The following is a 19502-nucleotide window of genomic DNA, read 5'->3' as shown; positions in this document are numbered from 1 at the left end:
TGGACTCTATGAAGCTGAGGGAGTTCATTCTATATAGAGGAGGTGCAATTCAATATGTTAACAAGGGAACATTATTCAGCAGCTTTCATTGGACTCTATGAAGCTGAGGGAGTTCATTCTATATAGAGGGGGTGCAATTCAATATGTTAACAAGGGAACATTATTCAGCAGCTTTCATTGGACTCTATGAAGCTGAGTGAGTTCATTCTATATAGAGGGTGGTGATGCTAAACTTTTGGCCACAGCTGTAGACACACACAATGAGACACAGACACACACGGTGACACACACCCACACAGTGAGACCTACAAAAACACATGCCCTGACTTCTATTGCAAGAATACACACGCCTACAGGAAGCAAGGTGGGGAAGGCAATTAGCGTCGCACTGAAGCCTATCGGCCAGGCCTGTGCAACACTGACATGCGTCCCCCATCCCTCTCACTTCATCACAATCAGGACTTTATGATTTTTTTAGAAGCTAGAGTAGTTAAGACTGATTTAACCCTTTGCGGTCCATTTATTAAATGCGCGTCAGGCACGCCAGGTCTAATTTATTTTCACATGCGCAGTTAATTTTAGACGCTGTTTAAAAGTATTTTTTTTTCACAGTCAAACGGGTTTAAAAGGCCCTGCATATCAACAAAGCACTCACTAGGCATCTCCAGCCCCGCCCCACCCTTTCGCTCGCTATCGCTTTCACCTATGTAAGAAATAAATAATAATAATAATAATAATAGTCGTACATACCGATCAATCATCTCCTGATCACTCGTTTTATCACCAAACTCCTCAATAATGCGATCCAAGTCATTATTTTATTACTATAACATCTCAAAAAAGCTCTGCAAATGTCCGTGATAGTCTCTGTGCGCTGACGCACTATCAGCCAGCTTGTTTACTTATGACCGCCCCGTTATCTGATACCAGGGCCATGTATGACTATTCATGAGATACGCCTTTTTTTATTTTTTTCGGCTTGTCTCGGCTCCTGTCGCTCCCACTCGGCCATTGAATGGTTTTCTCAACTTTTTCCGGAGAAAAAACGACTAGAAACCATTTTTTTGCGTTTTTTTGATGATGTCGGACCTGATAGGAATAATTGCAATGTCGGACCAGGTCCGACAATGGACCTCAAAGGGTTAAAGTGTCTCCCCCCCCCCCCCCCCCCCCCCAGTAAATTCACAGTGAAAGTGTGGTAAAGCACAGAGAGGTGTGGTAAACTATGGTAAATGCATAGTAAAAACATATTTGGGTGGCGGTTAAGAAATGAATCCGGATTATGTAGAGGAATTAAAAGGAGCAGCCTTTTATTTGTTTTTATTAAATTTTTTTTGTTTGTTTTTGAGCCCGGAACTTTGTTTAAATAAAGTAATCGCAGCTGACGAGAATAAGTTTTTAAACGGCGCACAGAATCTCAAATGCCCAGCTTCAGAAGATTTTAAATAAATATACATATAGTCTGTCGCGACACTAGCTAAAAAAAAAAAAAAAATTCTTTAAACAAGCCCTGCTTTTATATCGTGCCGCATTTCCTTTGTGACCTGTAGCGTGAAATTGTCCCCTCCCCCCCTTCCATCTCAACCAATCAACTGCTCCCCCTATTGACTGACCAAGCTTTCAACCAGTTAAAAAAGATGACCCACTGCTGACGTGACCAAGAACAGGGCATGAAAACAGCTTTAACCCAGAAACATTTTAAACTGAAAATCCCTGTTCGCTGTCTTTTCAAAACTGCGCATCTGAGACACTGTGGGACGGGTAAGATCACAGAGTAAGTAGCTGGGTTCTGAAAATTACAGCGTCCCCACGCGTTGCTACAACCGTTTCAAACAACAGACCGGTCGTTTTTTCATCGTTGACACCCTGACAGCTTTTTACACTTGCAGCTTTTAAACTCTGTTTCAAAGCTCTGTTCAAAATGTCCGCTCTGGTGCACTGGGGGGTTGAGCTCTGTCCTCTAAATCAGTGCTCTGTCTTTTCAGTTCCGCGTCACAGATCGTTATCGCCGTGTTGTGTGTTTGACAATGCAGCCGATAATCCTGACACTGTCAGTGCACTAGAACAGACATTGTGAACAGAGCTTTGAAACAGACTTTTAAAAGCTGTCAGGGTGTTAACTATGAAAAGAGAACCGACAGGTCCGTTGTTTGAAACGGTTGTAGCAGCGCGTGGGGACGCCTCCCACTCTGTTTTTTCGGAAGCCCGGCTATGTGCTCTCTGATGGGGTAATTGTGGTGGCTGTGTTGAGAGGAGTTAATTGGGAATTTGACTTAGTCTCTCTGTATTGTAATGTACTATAACAGTCCTTGAAGATTGTAATTTAATTGTGTGAGGTGGGGAAGCGGGTGCTAAAACTGTATCCAGACTCGTTCAGAAATAAGACTTGTTTGATTAAATAAATGAATAATTAACAGATTACGAAAAAAGGATTCGCTTTTGTTGATTTTGATGAAAGGATATTCTACAGCTGTCAAATCTCAAATATCTGAAATACTTTTTTTAAATAAGTGGCCCTTACCTCTCTCTTACCCCCTCTCCCCCTCTCTCTCTCTCAACCCGCACCCCCGTCACCTTCTTTCTCTTTTCCATTTGAAATGGCTGCCTCCCCCTTTCTCTCCCTCCCCCTCCTCTCCCTCCTGTTTTAATCTTGCCACTCTCCCCTCTCTCTATTTTAACCTCCAGTTTGAATCCCCTCTCTATTTTAATCTGGCCTCTGCGTTGCTGGAATGCCATTGCTTCAGCTGTCACAGAGGGAGGGAGGGAGAGGAGGTAGAGATTTTCAGAGAGGTGTCCTTGAAAACTTAGTCGAGTTTAACTAAGGAGGAGGAACGAGACTTGTTACTGGAAGGGAAAGATTCAAAGTGGGAGAAGAAGGGAAAGAGACTGGGAGAGAGATGGTCTTTGATTGAGACTGGATTGTGACGGATTACAACCTGGCCTTGGTCCAGACAGGGATCCTAAAATATTTCTCAAGATCCCTGTTAAATTCCTACAGGATTTCTACACAGTTCCTTTGCGGCGTTCCAACAACTATCCCAGAGGATTTCTACGAGATTCCCACAAGGTCCGGACACGATTTTTCAACGACAATACTACAAAATTCCTATTACTGGTCCAACAGAATCTTGCAAGATTTCTACAGTAATAATTCTTCGAGATTCATGCAAGAATAGCCGTGAACATTTCCTACAGGAATCCTACAGAATTCCTAACAAGCTTCCAGCTTCGAGAGGATTTCGCAGATTCAGAAAAAAAACACCTTGCACACGCTGACACACACACACGTACACTGAAGCACTGACACACACATACACACTGACACACACAATCACACACAATCACACACTGAAACACTGACACAAACACAATCACTGACAGACACACTGACACAGACAAACACACTGACAATCACACTGAAACAGACAAACACTGACACAATCACACACTGAAACAGACAAACACTGACACAATCACACTGAAACACTGACACAATCACACAAACACAATCACACTGAAACACTGACACAGACAAACACTGACACAATCACTGAAACACAATCACACAGAAACGCAATCACACTGACAGAAACATACAATCACACACTGACACACAGAAACACACAATCACACTGACACTCAGAAACACAATCACACTGACAAACACAATCACTGAAACACACAATCACACACTGACACACAGAAACTCAATCACACACTGAAACACTGACACAGACACACACTGACACAATCACACACTGAAACACTGACACACTCAGGTTCCCACACACTGACAATCACACAATCCGAGTGAACCAGCGTCACCTGGATTCACACTCACTGACTCAGTTACGCTGTGATTCGCACGTGCTCAGATTCACGCTGACACGCACGCACACACTCGTAAACAGCTGGGAGGGCTTAGTAGCCATGTTCTGAGATTCTGACAAGTGTCCTTTTAACTTCTAACCAGGGTCAGATTACGAGAGAGAGAGAGAGACAACAGCAGCTCATATTCTAGGAATACAAAACCAGTAAGTTCAGGACAAGACAAGAACAGGAACGCAAGACCACGCAACCCCCTCCTGTGCTGGTTCTGGAAACCAGTCTCCTCACTGGTTTGCTGAGAGACCAGTTTGCCATTCCCACCATTCCCTCCCTGACTGGTGTGAGGTGCTGAGATGGTTCTGGAGCGGCTGGTGGTTCTGCTCAGCGAGCTGGCGGCCCGTTGCCTCGGTAACGCTCATTTTCGCCGGCACTTTCACCTGTGGGTGGCGCTGCTGATCCTGCTCGGGCCAGGCCTGACCTTCCACGTGAGCCACAGCACTGTGTTCGCCAACCGCAGGAACTTCCTGTACCTGTGAGTACCACTTCCTGTGTGGGTATCACTTCCTGAGTGTGTGTCACTTCCTGTGTGTGAGTACGTCTTCCTGAGTGTCACTTCCTGTACCTGTGAGTACCATTTCCTGTGCCTGTGTGTGGCACTTCCGGTCTGTGTGTCACTTCCTGTGCCTGTGTGTGTGTGTGTCACTTCCTGTACCTGTGTGTGTCACTTCCTGTGTGGGTATCACTTCCTGAGTGTGTGTCACTTCCTGTGTGTCAGTACCTTTTCCTGTGTGTCCCTTCCTGTACCTGTGAGTACCACTTCCTGAGTGTGTGTCACTTCCTGTGTGTGAGTACTTCTTCCTGAGTGTCACTTCCTGTGCCTGTGTGTGTGTCACTTCCGGTCTGTTTGTCACTTCCTGTGCCTGTGTGTGTGTCACTTCCGGTCTGTGTGTCACTTCCTGTACCTGTGTGTGTCACTTCCGGTCTGTGTGTCACTTCCTGTACCTGTGTGTGTCACTTCCGGTCTGTGTGTCACTTCCTGTACCTGCTCACTTCTTCTGGCTGGCTGTGTGTCGCTTCCTGTACCAGTGCGAGTCACTTCCTGTGTGTCCTCCCTCTCTCTCCCAGGTACTTCCTGCGCTCCGGTTGGGGGTGGACCTGCTTGTTGACGGGCGGGTTCGTGCTGCTCGTCTCCTATTCGTCCACGCGGAGCCCCGCCTCCTGCCTGCGTCACCTGACCCGGCTGCTCGTCGCCTCTCTGCTGTGGAAGGGGGCGCTGTGGAGCTTCGCGCAGGTCGAGAACGCCACGGGCAGCTGCTTCCAGCCAATCAGGAGCGAGATCCCCGAGGCCACGGCCGCCGCTCACAGACACTCAAACTACCCGCAGGGGGGCGGGGCCAGCGCCAGCTCCTCCCCCCTGCTCCTGCTCCGAGAGACGGAGAACAAGGCGTCCTGTCTGGCTGAGGGGTTCCAGTGGAGAGGTGTCTGTTTCAGTGAAATTATTTTTTATATCTTTAAAAAAAAAAAAAAAAAAAAAATGTTATAGAGATGTATGGTCTGTAATCATGTGGTTTGATGTTCTTATTGTTTTTGTTATTATTTATTTTGTAATTGCTTCGGCAATACTTCTGCTGTAGTCTTGCCCCAATAAAGCATGTCTGAATTTGAATTTGATAGAGAGGGGGGAGAGCGTGGGAACGAGGGAGGGAGGGAGAAACAGAGAGCAATATATTAATCATCTCTTATCCCTCTCTCCTCTCCTTCTCTCCTCTCTTATCCCTTTCTCTCCATCCTTTTCTCTCTCTCCCATCCCCTCTTCTCCTCTTTTATCCTTCTCTCATCCCTGTCTCATCCTCTCTCCTCTCACTCTCTTTTATCCCTTTCTCCTATCCCCTCTTCTCTCATCCCTTCTCTTCTCTTTCATTCTCTCCTTTCTCCTCTGCCCTCTCCTCTCTCATCCCTTTCTCTCTCCCATCCCCTCCTCTCTTTTATCCCTCTCATCCCTCTCTCATCCCCTCTCCTATCTCCTTATCCCTTTCTCCCATCCCCTCATCTCTCTCCTTTCTCTCTCATCCCTCTCATCCGTCTCTCATCCCCTCTTCTCTCTCATCCCCTCTCTCCTCTCTCTCCAGGGTATGATATCTCTGAGGATACCTTCCTGCTCACTTTTGCCGTGCTGCTGGTGGCGGAGGAGACGGCCGTGTTCCGGCCCTACCTGTCTCGGGGTCACCCGGCCGGGGTACCCCTGCGCCTCGTCTTTCTGCTTTGCTCCGCCCTCCTGCTCCTGTGGAACTTCCTGCTGCTGTGTGTCCTGGTCTACTTCCAGCGCTACACCCACAAGCTGCTAGGGGGCGCCCTCGCCACGCTGTGCTGGAGGCTGCTGTATCACGGCTGGTACAAGAGCGGGCCCTGCTGGTACTCCCCGGGACGGCCCGGCGTGGGGTTGTTTGACAGGCCGGACCAGAGAGACAACTAGAGAGACAGTCACTCCCTCCTCCCTCTCCCCTCTTCTCCCCTTCTCCTCTCTCTATAACCCTCTCCCTCCCTCCCTCTCCTCTCCTGTCCCTCTCTCTATAACCCTCTCCCCTCGCTCTATAACCGTCTCCCTCTCCTCTCCTTCCCCTCTCCCCTCTCTCCTCTCCTCTCCCTCTCCTCTCTATTTATAACCCTCTCTCACTCCCTCCTCCCTCTCTATAACCCTCTCTCTATAACCCTCTCCCCTCCTCCCTCTCTCTATAACAATCTCCCTCCTCTCTTTATAAACCTGTCCCTCTCCCCTCTCTCTGTATCCCTCCCATCTCCTCTCCCTCTCTCTGTTTGACAAGCTGGACCACAAAGAGATAACTCCCTCTATTTCACTGCCCCTCTCACTCTCTCTTCTCTATTTCACACTGCCCCTCTCACTCTCTCTTCTCTATTTCACACTGCCCCTCTCACTCTCCCTTCTCTATTTCACACTGCTCCTCTCACTCTCCCTTCTCTATTTCACACTGCTCTTCTCACTCTCCCTTCTCTATTTCACACGGCTCCTCTCACTCTCCCTTCTCTATTTCACACGGCTCCTCTCACTCTCCTCTATTTCACACGGCTCCTCTCACTCTCCTCTATTTCACACGGCTCCTCTCACTCTCACTCCTCTATTTCACACGGCTCCTCTCACTCTCCCTTCTCTATTTCACACTGCTCTTCTCACTCTCCCTTCTCTATTTCACACTGCCCCCTCACTCTCCCTTCTCTATTTCACACTGCTTCTCTCACTCTCCCTTCTCTATTTCACACGGCTCCTCTCACTCTCTCTTCTCTAATTTAGACTCGTCCGGTTCTGAGCAGCTGTCTGATCTCAGAACTTTGTCAAGTCGGGTCCTTTAAGAATTCATTTGAGAGCCGTTGAGCCGTCCGGGTCTCTCAATTGCACACTGAGACGCGTTCAGAGTCAAATTGATTTCATTGACAGGGTTTCTTCTGTGAAACAGCTACACAGGCTTTTTAAAGTCGGCCCAGCCTTCGTTTTTCATTTAGAAGCAGGACGACGTACAAGCGAGATTTTATTAACCCTCCGAGTACTAAGACTCGGCCACTTTTAAAATCGCAAGTCTGACTTTTTCATTTCAAAAGCAGAAGCGACTCTTCTCTTTATCAGTGTAAATACAGTCGCTCTGCAGAAAGATTTGGAATAAAGTGCGTCCAGCAGAAAAATAATTATTTTTCATGGCAGCTTTAATAAAAAGACAAGCCTCTTATTAACATGTCGCGATCTCGCTGGTACGTCCCGCTTGTAAAAGGCCGATTTTAAAAAGCCTGTGTAGCTGTTTCACAGAAGAAACTCCATCAGTGAAATCAATCTGACTCTGAACGCGTCTCATTGTGCGATTCAGAGACCCGGGACGGCTCAACGGCTCTCAGTTGAATTCTTAAAAAGGGATAAGTGAGGATGAGACTCTGAAAATCACAAGCCCTAAATTATAATAGCGTATGTGTTGTGTTTGTTTTATCGTATCGTAAGACGTGTTTTTTTTTTTTTTTTTTTGTAATGTGTTTTCAAATGTAAAATGGCAGCACAACGTAACATGTGTGCGTGTGCATGTGTGCGTACGTGTGTGTGTGTGTGTGCGTGTTTGGAACAATACATTATAACAGAAACAATAAATTAATTTTAATCTTTCTTGTGCGTGTTGTCAAATTTGTCACATGAAATTCCCTGCTTCACCAGACCTCTGTGCTTTACAATGCATCCCTATGCTTTACCACACCTCTCTGTGCTTTACAATGCTTCTCTATGCTTTACCAGACCTCTCTGTGCTTTACAATGCTTCCCTATGCTTTACCACACCTCTCTGTGCTTTACAATGCTTCCCTATGCTTTTACCAGACCTCTGTGCTTTACAATGCTTCCCTATGCTTTACCACACCTCTCTGTGCTTTACAATGCTTCCCTATGCTTTACCAGACCTCTCTGTGCTTTACAATGCTTCCCTATGCTTTACCAGACCCCTGTGCTTTACAATGCTTCCCTATGCTTTACCAGACCTCTGTGCTTTACAATGCTTCCCTATGCTTTCCCAGACCTCTCTGTTCTTTACAATGCTTCCCTATGCTTTACCAGACCTCTCTGTGCTTTACAATGCTTCCCTATGCTTTACCAGACCTCTCTGTGCTTTACAATGCTTCCCTATGCTTTACCACACCTCTCTGTGCTTTACAGTGCTTCCCTATGCTTTACCAGACCTCTCTGTGCTTTACAATGCTTCCCTATGCTTTACCAGACCTCTCTGTGCTTCACAATGCTTCCCTATGCTTTACCAGACCTCTCTGTGCTTCACAATGCTTCCCTATGCTTTACCAGACCTCTCTGTGCTTTACAATGCTTCCCTATGCTTTACCAGACCTCTCTGTGCTTTACCACACCTTTCTGTGCTAATTATTGCTTTATAAATAAGAACACAAGGTCACAGATTTTCAAATGCAATAGTTGCTTTTATTTTTATTGTGTTGAGACAGCATTCAATACAGTAAATGTGATCAATGTAAATGTGTGAGAGAGATATTCACAACAGAGAAAAGACCCGGGCGGTCGGTCTGTCTGTCTGTCTGTCTGTCTCTGTGTGTGTGTCTGTCTCTCCCTCTCAGTAGATCAAAGCCTTTGAGTCCCCTTTGGGCTTTTTGATCTTGTCGAAATTCTTGTAGATTACGTCGTACAGGACAGCCTAGAAAACAAAACGGGAAAAAGAAAGAAAGATCTATGAAAAAATAAATAAAAAAGGGGCAGAGCTGTGGTTTAGAAGGGGCAAGCAAGTAACGCGGTGGAGAGGAGCTGTCAGAACGGCGGCTCCCGTCCTCGGGCAGGGAGGAAAGACATTTAATAAAACAATGGAAGAAATGAAATGAGGGGGACGAAGGGACGGACAGAGACAAAGACAGAGAGAAGCAGCAAAATACACCCAAAGGCTCCCTTCAGAGCTGTCCAAACATTACTAAAAATGCTTTACTATGATCATGGTTGAGATTTCTGGGGCTAAATAAATATCCACGGACACATGGATCTGCTTCACTGGCAACAGACGGATGAAGAATCAAGTTTGAAATCAGAAAGGGGCGGAGCGGGTCAGAATTCTCAGTTAGGAACTTGTTGGGTTGAAAAGCCGGATTTTCCTGGCCTGCTAAACGACACCTTTGCCCAATAAAAAGAATGAATGACACAGAAAGTATGAATAAACCAATTAAATAAAAAGAATGAAAAATCATGTGAACGAGAGCGATAGTTAAAAAAAAGGGAAATAAAGAAAAAGATGAGAGAGAGAGAGAGAGAGAGAGGACAGCAAGTTCTGAGAATACAGACAGACAGACACACAGAGAGAGATAGACACACACCCAGAGACACATACACAGAGAGACAAACATGCACACACAGAGACAGACACAGAGAGAGAGAGACGCAGAAAGACAGACGCACAAACAGAGCGAGGGAGACACACACACACAGAGAGACACACAGAGACACACACAGACAGAGTGAGAGAGACACACAAACACAGCGAGAGAGACACACACAGACACACACACAGAGAGACACACACACACAGAGCGAGAGAGACATACACACACAGAGAGACACACACAGAGAGAGAGAGACACACATACACAGAGACACAGAGTGAGAGACACACAGACACAAACACAGAGCGAGAGACACACACACACAGAGAGAGACACACACACACAGAGCGAGGGAGACACACAGAGCGAGAGACATACACACACACAGAGAGACACACACAGAGAGAGAGACACACACACACAGAGAGACACACAGAGTGAGAGACACACAGACACACAAACACAGAGTGAGAGACACACACACAGACACACACACAGAGAGAGACACACACACACAGACACAAAGAGAGACACACACACAGACACAAAGAGAGACACACACACACACAGAGCGAGAGAGAGACACACACACACACAGCGAGAGAGAGACACACACACACACACACACACACTGACGTACGTAGATGTTCCGGATCTCCAGAACCATGATCCGGATCTCACTGTACTGGTTCTGATCCAGTTCATGAACCAGCTGCCTGTAATCTCCCTGAAAACAACAAGAACAACATGTAATACCTACAACGTGATGCCCTGTACCCCAACATCACCCCCTGTACCCCAACATCACCCCCTGTACCCCAACATCACCCCCTGTACCCCAACATCACCCCAGGTAACCCACACTTCTCCAAGTGAAATAAACCCTTGACTTGCTCAGTTACTTATCAATATTACAACTACAAATCTGATTAAAAATCCCTTGTTAACATAATGAATTGCACCCCCTCTATATAGAATGAACTCCCTCAGCTTCAGAGAGTCCAATGAAAGCTGCTGAATAATGTTCCCTTGTTAACATATTGAATTGCACACCCTCTATATAGAATGAACTCCCTCAGCTTCATAGAGTCCAATGAAAGCTGCTGAATAATGTTCCCTTGTTAACATATTGAATTCCACCCCCTCTATATAGAATGAACTCCCTCAGCTTCATAGAGTCCAATGAAAGCTGCTGAATAATGTTCCCTTGTTAACATATTGAATTGCACACCCTCTATATAGAATGAACTCCCTCAGCTTCATAGAGTCCAATGAAAGCTGCTGAATAATGTTCCCTTGTTAACATATTGAATTGCACACCCTCTATATAGAATGAACTCCCTCAGCTTCATAGAGTCCAATGAAAGCTGCTGAATAATGTTCCCTTGTTAACATATTGAATTGCACACCCTCTATATAGAATGAACTCCCTCAGCTTCATAGAGTCCAATGAAAGCTGCTGAATAATGTTCCCTTGTTAACATAATGAATTGCACCCCCTCTATATAGAATGAACTCCCTCAGCTTCAGAGAGTCCAATGAAAGCTGCTGAATAATGTTCCCTTGTTAACATATTGAATTGCACACCCTCTATATAGAATGAACTCCCTCAGCTTCATAGAGTCCAATGAAAGCTGCTGAATAATGTTCCCTTGTTAACATATTGAATTCCACCCCCTCTATATAGAATGAACTCCCTCAGCTTCATAGAGTCCAATGAAAGCTGCTGAATAATGTTCCCTTGTTAACATATTGAATTGCACACCCTCTATATAGAATGAACTCCCTCAGCTTCATAGAGTCCAATGAAAGCTGCTGAATAATGTTCCCTTGTTAACATATTGAATTGCACACCCTCTATATAGAATGAACTCCCTCAGCTTCATAGAGTCCAATGAAAGCTGCTGAATAATGTTCCCTTGTTAACATATTGAATTCCACCCCCTCTATATAGAATGAACTCCCTCAGCTTCATAGAGTCCAATGAAAGCTGCTGAATAATGTTCCCTTGTTAACATATTGAATTGCACACCCTCTATATAGAATGAACTCCCTCAGCTTCATAGAGTCCAATGAAAGCTGCTGAATAATGTTCCCTTGTTAACATATTGAATTGCACACCCAGCGCTTTGTAGTTTTCCAGATACTTAACATTGAAAAAACTGACTGGAAAAATGTGACATTTCTGAAATCTAACATGAAATACTACTGGACTGCTTCTGGCAGACTTTTTTTTTGTGATAACATTTTGTAGTTTTTTTGTATATATCATTCTCTTACCACGTGGGGCTGCTTGGAAGCCTTCGCCACTGCGTCCCCTCTCTCTAAGAAATACCTGAAATCACAAAATCAGAGAAAAATCACACAATCAGACCAAAATCACAGCATCACACGAAATCAGAGAAATCACAAAATCAAAATCAAATGACACGCATCGCCACGTTGCTCTACGTGAATGAACATCTAATAACTGGGCTGGGAATCAGACTCCTGTTCCACAGCAGTGTGATCCATTCCAGGTTTTACTACCAGCTTGATCAGCCCCCAGTGTGTCTAGCTAACAAGCTCAGGTGTGTCTGATTATTAAACTCCTAGTGAAACCAGGACTGGATCACACTGCTGTGCAGCGGGAGTCTGATTCCCGTCCCTCTGATTTAACAAATTCGTATTTTCTCTCTCTTACTTTGCGATCTGAGTCTGAAATCCTTCGATCTTGGTTCGAGTCCCAGTCATCAGTTCAAACACTTTCTCCTACAAAAGCAAAAAACAAAATGGTCCCATCGCCCCTCAGTGTAATACAGAACCATTATTGCCATTGCAGTGCCGCTGTCTGTCTGTATTGCCATTGAAGATCATGTAGGGTATAGTCAGCACACTGTGGTCCCATTCTACCAGCCTCACCCCATTGCAGCTGCCCTATACTTGTGCTACCATCGCCCCTCAGTGTAATACAGAACCATTATTGCCATTGCAGTGCCACTGTCTGTCTGCATTGCCATTGAAGATCATGTAGGGTATAGTCAGCACACTGTGGTCCCATTCTACCAGCCTCACCCCATTGCAGCTGCCCTATACTTGTGCTACCATCGCCCCTCAGTGTAATACAGAACCATTATTGCCATTGCAGTGCCACTGTCTGTCTGTGTTAACCCACCCCACCCTTCCCTCCCTCCTCTCCCTCTCCCTCTCCCTCTCCCTCTCCCTCTCCCTCTCCCTCTCCCTCTCCCTCTCCCTCTCCCTCTCTCACCTGCACTGCCACTCCAAAGTTGTTCCCGTCCTCAATTCTGGGGATCTGGAGCTGAACCCACAGGCTGACGGAGTTGACGGCCTCCTTCACAGACTGGATGTGCGGCTTGAGTCTGAGGAGCAGAGACTGGATGTGCGGGTTCGAGGAGACAGGACCACAGGGGGGGCCTGGAGAGAGGGGGGTACAGTGAGTGAGAGAGCGAGAGAGAGGGGGTACAGTGTGAGAGAGAGCGCGAGAGAGAGAGAGAGAGAGAGAGAGAGGGGTACAGTGAGTGAGAGCGAGAGAGAAAGAGAGAGGGGGTACAGTGAGTGAGAGAGCGAGAGAGAGAGAGAGAGAGAGAGAGAGGGGGGGGTACAGTGAGTGAGAGAGAGAGTGAGAGAGAGAGCGAGAGAGAGAGAGAGGGGGGGTACAGTGTGAGAGCGAGAGAGAGAGAGAGGGGGGTACAGTGTGAGAGAGAGAGAGAGAGGGGGGTACAGTGTGAGAGCGAGAGAGAGAGAGAGAGGGGGGTACAGTGTGAGAGAGAGAGAGAGAGAGAGGGGGGGTACAGTGTGAGAGAGAGAGAGAGGGGGGTACAGTGTGAGAGAGAGAGAGAGGGGGGTACAGTGTGAGAGAGCGCGAGAGAGAGAGAGCGAGAGCGAGAGAGAGAGAGCGAGAGAGAGAGAGAGAGAGAGAGAGAGAGAGAGAGAGAGAGAGAGGGGGGTACAGTGTGAGAGCGAGAGAGAGAGAGAGAGGGGGGGTACAGTGTGAGAGAGAGAGAGAGGGGGGTACAGTGTGAGAGAGCGCGAGAGAGAGAGCGAGAGCGAGAGAGAGAGAGCGGAGAGAGGGGGGGGTACAGTGAGTGAGAGAGAGGAGTGAGAGAGAGAGCGAGAGAGAGAGAGGGGGGTACAGTGTGAGAGCGAGAGCGAGAGAGAGGGGGGTACAGTGTGAGAGAGAGAAGAGAGGGGGGTACAGTGTGAGAGAGAGAGAGAGGGGGGTACAGTGTGAGAGGACGGAGAGAGAGAGGGGGGGTACAGTGTGAGGAGAGAGAGAGGGGGGTACAGTGTGAGAGAGAGAGAGAGGGGGGTACAGTGTGAGAGACGAGAGAGAGGGGGGTACAGTGTGAGAGAGAGAGGGGGGTACAGTGTGAGAGAGAGAGAGAGGGGGTACAGTGTGAGAGAGAGAGAGAGGGGGTACAGTGTGAGAGAGCGAGAGAGAGAAAGAGGGTATAGTGTGTGACAGAGAGAGAATCATACAAAATGAAATAAAATGAAATTAAAAGTCACCTTTATCTTCATCATCTTTATCCTCCTCTTTCCATCCTTCTTCTCTTTCTATAGAAAAAAAATAAATTAAAACACACAGAAAACACCTTCCAAACAAAAACCAAACAACAAACACCACCAGGGTGACATTTTATCAGGGTAATGCCGGGTTTAGAACCACAACACCTGCCTCCCCCCCCTCTCCCATCACCCCCTCCCTCTCTCCCTCCTCTTCCCCCCTCACCCTCCTCTCCACCCCTTCCCCCTTCCCTCTCTCCATCCCCCCCTACATCCAATCCCCTGCCCCCCCCTCCTCCCCCCCTCTCCCATCACCCTCCCCTCTCTCCCTCCTCTCACCCCCCCTTCCCCCCCTTCCCTCTCTCCATCCCCCCTACACCCATTCCCCTGCCCCCTCCTCCCCCCTCTCCCATCACCCTCCCCTCTCTCTCCCTCCTCTCACCCTCCTCTCACCCCCCCCTTCCCCTTCCCTCTCTCCATCCCCCTACACCCATCCCCTGCCCCCTCCTCCCCCTCTCCCATCACCCTCCCCTCTCTCCCTCCTCTCACCCTCCTCTCACCCCCTTCCCCCTTCCCTCTCTCCATTCCCCCTACACCCATCCCCTGCCCCCTCCTCCCCCTCTCCCATCACCCTCCCCTCTCTCCCTCCTCTCACCCTCCTCTCACCCCCTTCCCCTTCCCTCTCTCTCCATCCCCCTTCCCTTCCTCCCTCCCTTCCTGCCCCCTCTTTCTCCCCTCTCTTCCCCCTCTCTCTCCCTCCTCCCCTCCCCTCTCTCCCCTCTCCAATTCCCAGAGCGAGAGGGGACGGTGCCTCCTGGCCCCTCTCAGCCGATTGGTCCATGAGCGCCACTCGCCTCTTCCTGCTCCTGCTTCTTCTTCTTCTTCAGTTCCTCTTTGGCCGGGTCAGGGATGGGAATGTCCAGCTCTGCCCTGAGGGAGCTCAGGTCCTGCACATTCAGCGCCCCCTCCTGGAGAGGAGGACACATTGCAACAGGGACCATGTTAATGATACAGGAGAGAGACACAGAGATGTATACAGATAGCCAGAACACACAGAACGATAGAGACACACACACACAGACACACACACACAAAGATACTGAGAGACAGAAACACACACACACACAGAATGATACAGAGACACAGACAGACAGACAGACAGACAGAGGGTTTCTAGGTCACTGTACCTTTAAGAAGCTGTCCAACTCGGCAATCTTCCTGGGGAAGGTGAGAGCCCGCAGGGACTCAGCCTGATGAAGAAAAAAAACACAGGAGCCTCGGGATCATGAGGAGAGAGAGAGAGAGAGAGAGAGAGAGAGAGAGAGAGGAGAGAGGGAAGAGAGAGAGGAGGGAGTGAGAGAGGAGGGAGTGAGAGAGGAGAAGGAGAGAGAGGGGGAGAGAGAGAGACAGAGAGAGAGAGAGGGGAGGGGGAGATAGGAGAGGAGGGAGAGAGAGAGAGGAGGGAGTGAGAGAGGAGGGAGAGGAGGGAGTGAGAGAGAAGGGAGAGATGAGAGGAGAAGGAGAGAGAGGGGCGAGAGAGAGGGGGGAGAGAGACAGAGAGAGAGAGAGGAGAGGGGGAGAGAGGAGAGGGGGGAGAGGAGAGAGGGGAGGGAGAGAGAGGAGGGAGAGAGGAGAGGAGAGAGGAGAGAGGAGAGGGGAGAGAGAGGAGCGGGGGAGAGAGAGAGGAGGGAGTGAGAGAGGGAGAGGAGAGATGAGAGAGGAGAAGGAGAGGGGAGAGAGAGAGAGAGGGGGGAGAGAGAGAGGGGGAGGAGAGATGAGAGAGGAGAAGGAGAGGGGAGAGAGAGAGGGGGGAGAGAGAGAGGGGAGAGAAGAGAGATGAGAGAAAGAGAGGAGAGAGGGGAGAGAGAGAGAGAGAGATGAGAGAGGAGAATGAGAGGGAGAGAGAGAGAGGAGGGGGAGAGAGGAGAGGAGGGAGAGAGAGAGGGGAGAGTGGAGAGATGAGAGATGAGAGAGGAGAATGAGAGAGAGGGAGAGAGAGGAGGGGGAGAGAGGAGAGGGGAGGGAGAGAGGGAAGGAGGGAGAGTAATAAAAAAGATTGAAGGAACGAGAGAAAGAAGGAATAAACAGATAATAATAACAGATAAAGGAGTGAGCCTGCAGGAGATTTTTTTTCCTCACCTCTTTGTTGCGTTTCTCACAGAAATCATCGACCTGCAAGAGAAAAGGACTCCTCTTTAAAATCACCGTCTCCAGCACGGAAACAATTAAACACAGCGCTGCCCCGCCCCCTTCAACCACACACACACACACACACACACACACACACACAGCGCTGCCCCGCCCCCTTCAACCACACACACACACACACAAACACAGCGCTGCCCCGCCCCCTTCAACCACACACACACACACACACACACACACACACAGCGCTGCCCCGCCCCCTTCAACCACACACACACACACACACACACAGCGCTGCCCCGCCCCCTTCAACCACACACACACACACACAAACACAGCGCTGCCCCGCCCCCTTCAACCACACACACACACAAACACTGAGACACACACACGCACGCACGCACACACTGTGTACAGAGACACACTCACTCACAGACACACACACACAAACACACACACACACACAGCGCTGCCCCGCCCCCTTCAACCACACACACACACAAACACTGAGACACACACACGCACGCACGCACACACTGTGTACAGAGACACACTCACTCACAGACACACACACACACACACACACTGTGTACAGAGACACACACACACACTGTGTACAGAGACACACACACACACACAGACACACACACACAATATCAGTTAACATGTCTGGTTGACTCTGTTTCTCTCATATCAGTTAACATGTCTGGTTGACTCCCTGGTCCGTGTGTCTCCCTGGTATTTAATACACCAGCTGTCTCACACACTGAGGTCTGTTTTGACATTTCCAGACTTGAGCTCCGAGTCTTTTGGGATCGTATAGCAGTTCTGGGCAGCTGAGCAAAACTCTACAAGCACAACATCAACATATCAGGAAAAAAAAACTGAACGAGAGAGAGAGTCAGAGAGCGTGCACAGAGAAATAACTACGAGAAACCAACCGTTCAAAACGTGCAAACAAGTAGTCAATCGAATTACATTACAAACTGTGTGTGTGTCTCTCTCTCTCTCTGTGTGTGCGTCTGTCTGTGCGTGTGGGTGTCTCTCTCTGTCCCTCAGTCTGTGTGTTTCTGTCTCTCTCTCTCTCCCTCTGTGTCCGTCAGTCTGTGCGTGTGTGTCTCTCTCTGTCCCTCAGTCTGTGTGTGTGTGTTTCTGTCTCTCTCTCTCTGTGTGTCTGCCTGTCTGTCTCTCTGTCCCTCAGTCTGTTCGTGTGTGTCTCTCTGTCCCTCAGTCTGTGTGTGTGTTTCTGTCTCTCTCTCTGTGTGTCTGCCTGTCTGTCTCTCTGTCCCTCAGTCTGTTCGTGTGTGTCTCTCTGTCCCTCAGTCTGTGTGTGTGTTTCTGTCTCTCTCTCTGTGTGTCTGCCTGTCTGTCTCTCTGTCCGTCAGTCTGTGTGTGTGTGTTTCTGTCTCTCTCTCACTCTGTGCGTCTGCCTGTCTGTCTCTCTGTCCGTCAGTCTGTGCGTGTGTGTGTCTCTCTGTCCCTCAGTCTGTGTGTGTGTGTGTTTCTGTCTCTCTCTGTGCGTCTGCCTGTCTGTCTCTCTGTCCGTCAGTCTGTGCGTGTGTGTGTCTCTCTGTCCCTCAGTCTGTGTGTGTGTGTGTTTCTGTCTCTCTCTGTATGCGTCTGTCTGTCTGTCTCTCTGTCCGTCAGTCTGTGTGTGTTTCTGTCTCTCTCTGTGTGTCTGTTTACACGATGTTTCTAAAGTAAATAAGCTGGTATACTTATAATAATAATAATAAGCAACGTCCTATTATTAGATCTCAGAACCCCACTTCCGGGGGCGGGCTAATAAACCTGTGCCCATGAGACCCGTGTCTATCGCGTGGGGCCCGCTGTCTAAATAATACAATCTCTAATAAGCAATTAAAAAAAACTTAATTTCTCCATAAGTAACAAATACATGTGATCCATTTTATACCAGAAGTTTATTATTATTATTATTATTATTATTATTATTATTATTATTATTATTATTATTATTTATTTCTTAGCAGACACCCTTATCCAGGGAGACTTACAATTGTTACAAGATATCACATTATTTTTACATACAATTCCCCATTTATACAGTTGGGTTTTTATTGGAGCAATCTAGGTAAAGTACCTTGCTCAAGGGTACAGCAGCAGTGTCCCCCACCTGGGATTGAACCCACGACCCTCCGGTCAAGAGTCCAGAGCCCTAATTACAGCATATATGAATATTTATATTTTGAGGACAGTCCAGTTCAGATGCATATATAAGTGAAATTTCACACCGGCTTATGAAACTCAAAACACAAAGAAAAACGGATCCGCTTTATCATCGCTGCGGGGGACGAAATAAAACACGAGAAATTTTTAGGCTGCGGTTTGTGATTTTAAATCGAGGTTCAGAGAAGCGTCTGAAGGTATTTGCTGAATTAAGTTTGAGACTAGAGAGGTTAACACAATTAAGAGTAAGATATCGTCACAATATTTAAAGAGATATTTTAAATTACAGGTAGATGCTGCGGGTCAAAAAATTTGGTTAAATCGCGGTTTTTACAAAATAACGGAAATATAATGTTGCACAAAATAGGCCAAGAACCCCAAAACGTTATATATATATATGTTTTTAAAAACAAAATAAGTTGATAGTAAAACAGTAGACAGTTACCTGCTTTTTTCGCTTCTGGGCGAATTTCCAAAGTTGTCATTTTTGTATGTGAATGCTGTATTATTAGGGTTATAGCGTTTGGGGTGAGTTTTTAAATCGTATATTTATAACACAGACCTAAACTCGACAATTACTCAGCAGCCAAAAACGAAAGTGGAATTAAAAACGAGAAAAACTCGGGACTTTCCCAACTCCGACCATCTTGCCGTGTCAAACGCTTTAGCATTTACGCTTTAGCAAAGCATTCTGGTAGTTGTAGTTCTTTAAGTCGCGCGTTCTGGTGCGAGTTGATTTAAAAAGCCTGAACAAAAGACTACAATTCCCATGCACATTAGAAGCTTTTTTTTTTTTCAGATTTTAATCTCGAATTAATTAACGTAACAAATTGACTTGCAATTTTGTGTATAAGGTCGAACAAAACATTAGGAACTCGTGTCTGTCTGTCTGTCTGTCGATTGGGTGTAGGGACACCATGGGGACTGATTCACCTGCCATAGCACTGTCAATAGCACAGCATGGG

At 47.5% G+C, this 19502-nt stretch overlaps 2 protein-coding genes across 2 annotated transcripts; one reads left to right on the top strand and one right to left on the bottom strand.

Annotated features, from left to right (window-relative positions):
• The first annotated feature begins 32 nt into the window (after nt 1-32).
• On the top strand, nt 33-7987 carry LOC131723336 (fat storage-inducing transmembrane protein 1-like). The gene is made up of 3 exons (XM_059016977.1): nt 33-4360; nt 4954-5306; nt 5958-7987. The coding sequence occupies exons 1-3, from the start codon at nt 4182-4184 to the stop codon at nt 6299-6301; spliced, it is 876 nt and encodes a 291-aa protein (XP_058872960.1). The 5' UTR covers nt 33-4181; the 3' UTR covers nt 6302-7987.
• A 791-nt stretch (nt 7988-8778) lies between these two features.
• Nucleotides 8779-19216, bottom strand: psme1 (proteasome activator subunit 1). Its single transcript, XM_059016975.1, has 10 exons — nt 18988-19216; nt 16345-16381; nt 15393-15455; nt 15056-15173; nt 14209-14250; nt 12947-13113; nt 12383-12450; nt 11980-12034; nt 10340-10426; nt 8779-9029 (listed from the first exon to the last, which is right to left on the bottom strand). Exons 1-10 carry the CDS (start codon nt 19020-19022, stop codon nt 8949-8951), a joined length of 753 nt encoding a protein of 250 aa, XP_058872958.1. The 5' UTR covers nt 19023-19216; the 3' UTR covers nt 8779-8948.
• Nucleotides 19217-19502: the final 286 nt, after the last annotated feature.

The sequence above is a fragment of the Acipenser ruthenus genome, chromosome 54, assembly GCF_902713425.1.
Source record: "Acipenser ruthenus chromosome 54, fAciRut3.2 maternal haplotype, whole genome shotgun sequence".
NCBI lineage: Eukaryota > Metazoa > Chordata > Actinopteri > Acipenseriformes > Acipenseridae > Acipenser > Acipenser ruthenus.
This window is presented reverse-complemented; position numbering and strand designations above follow the sequence as displayed.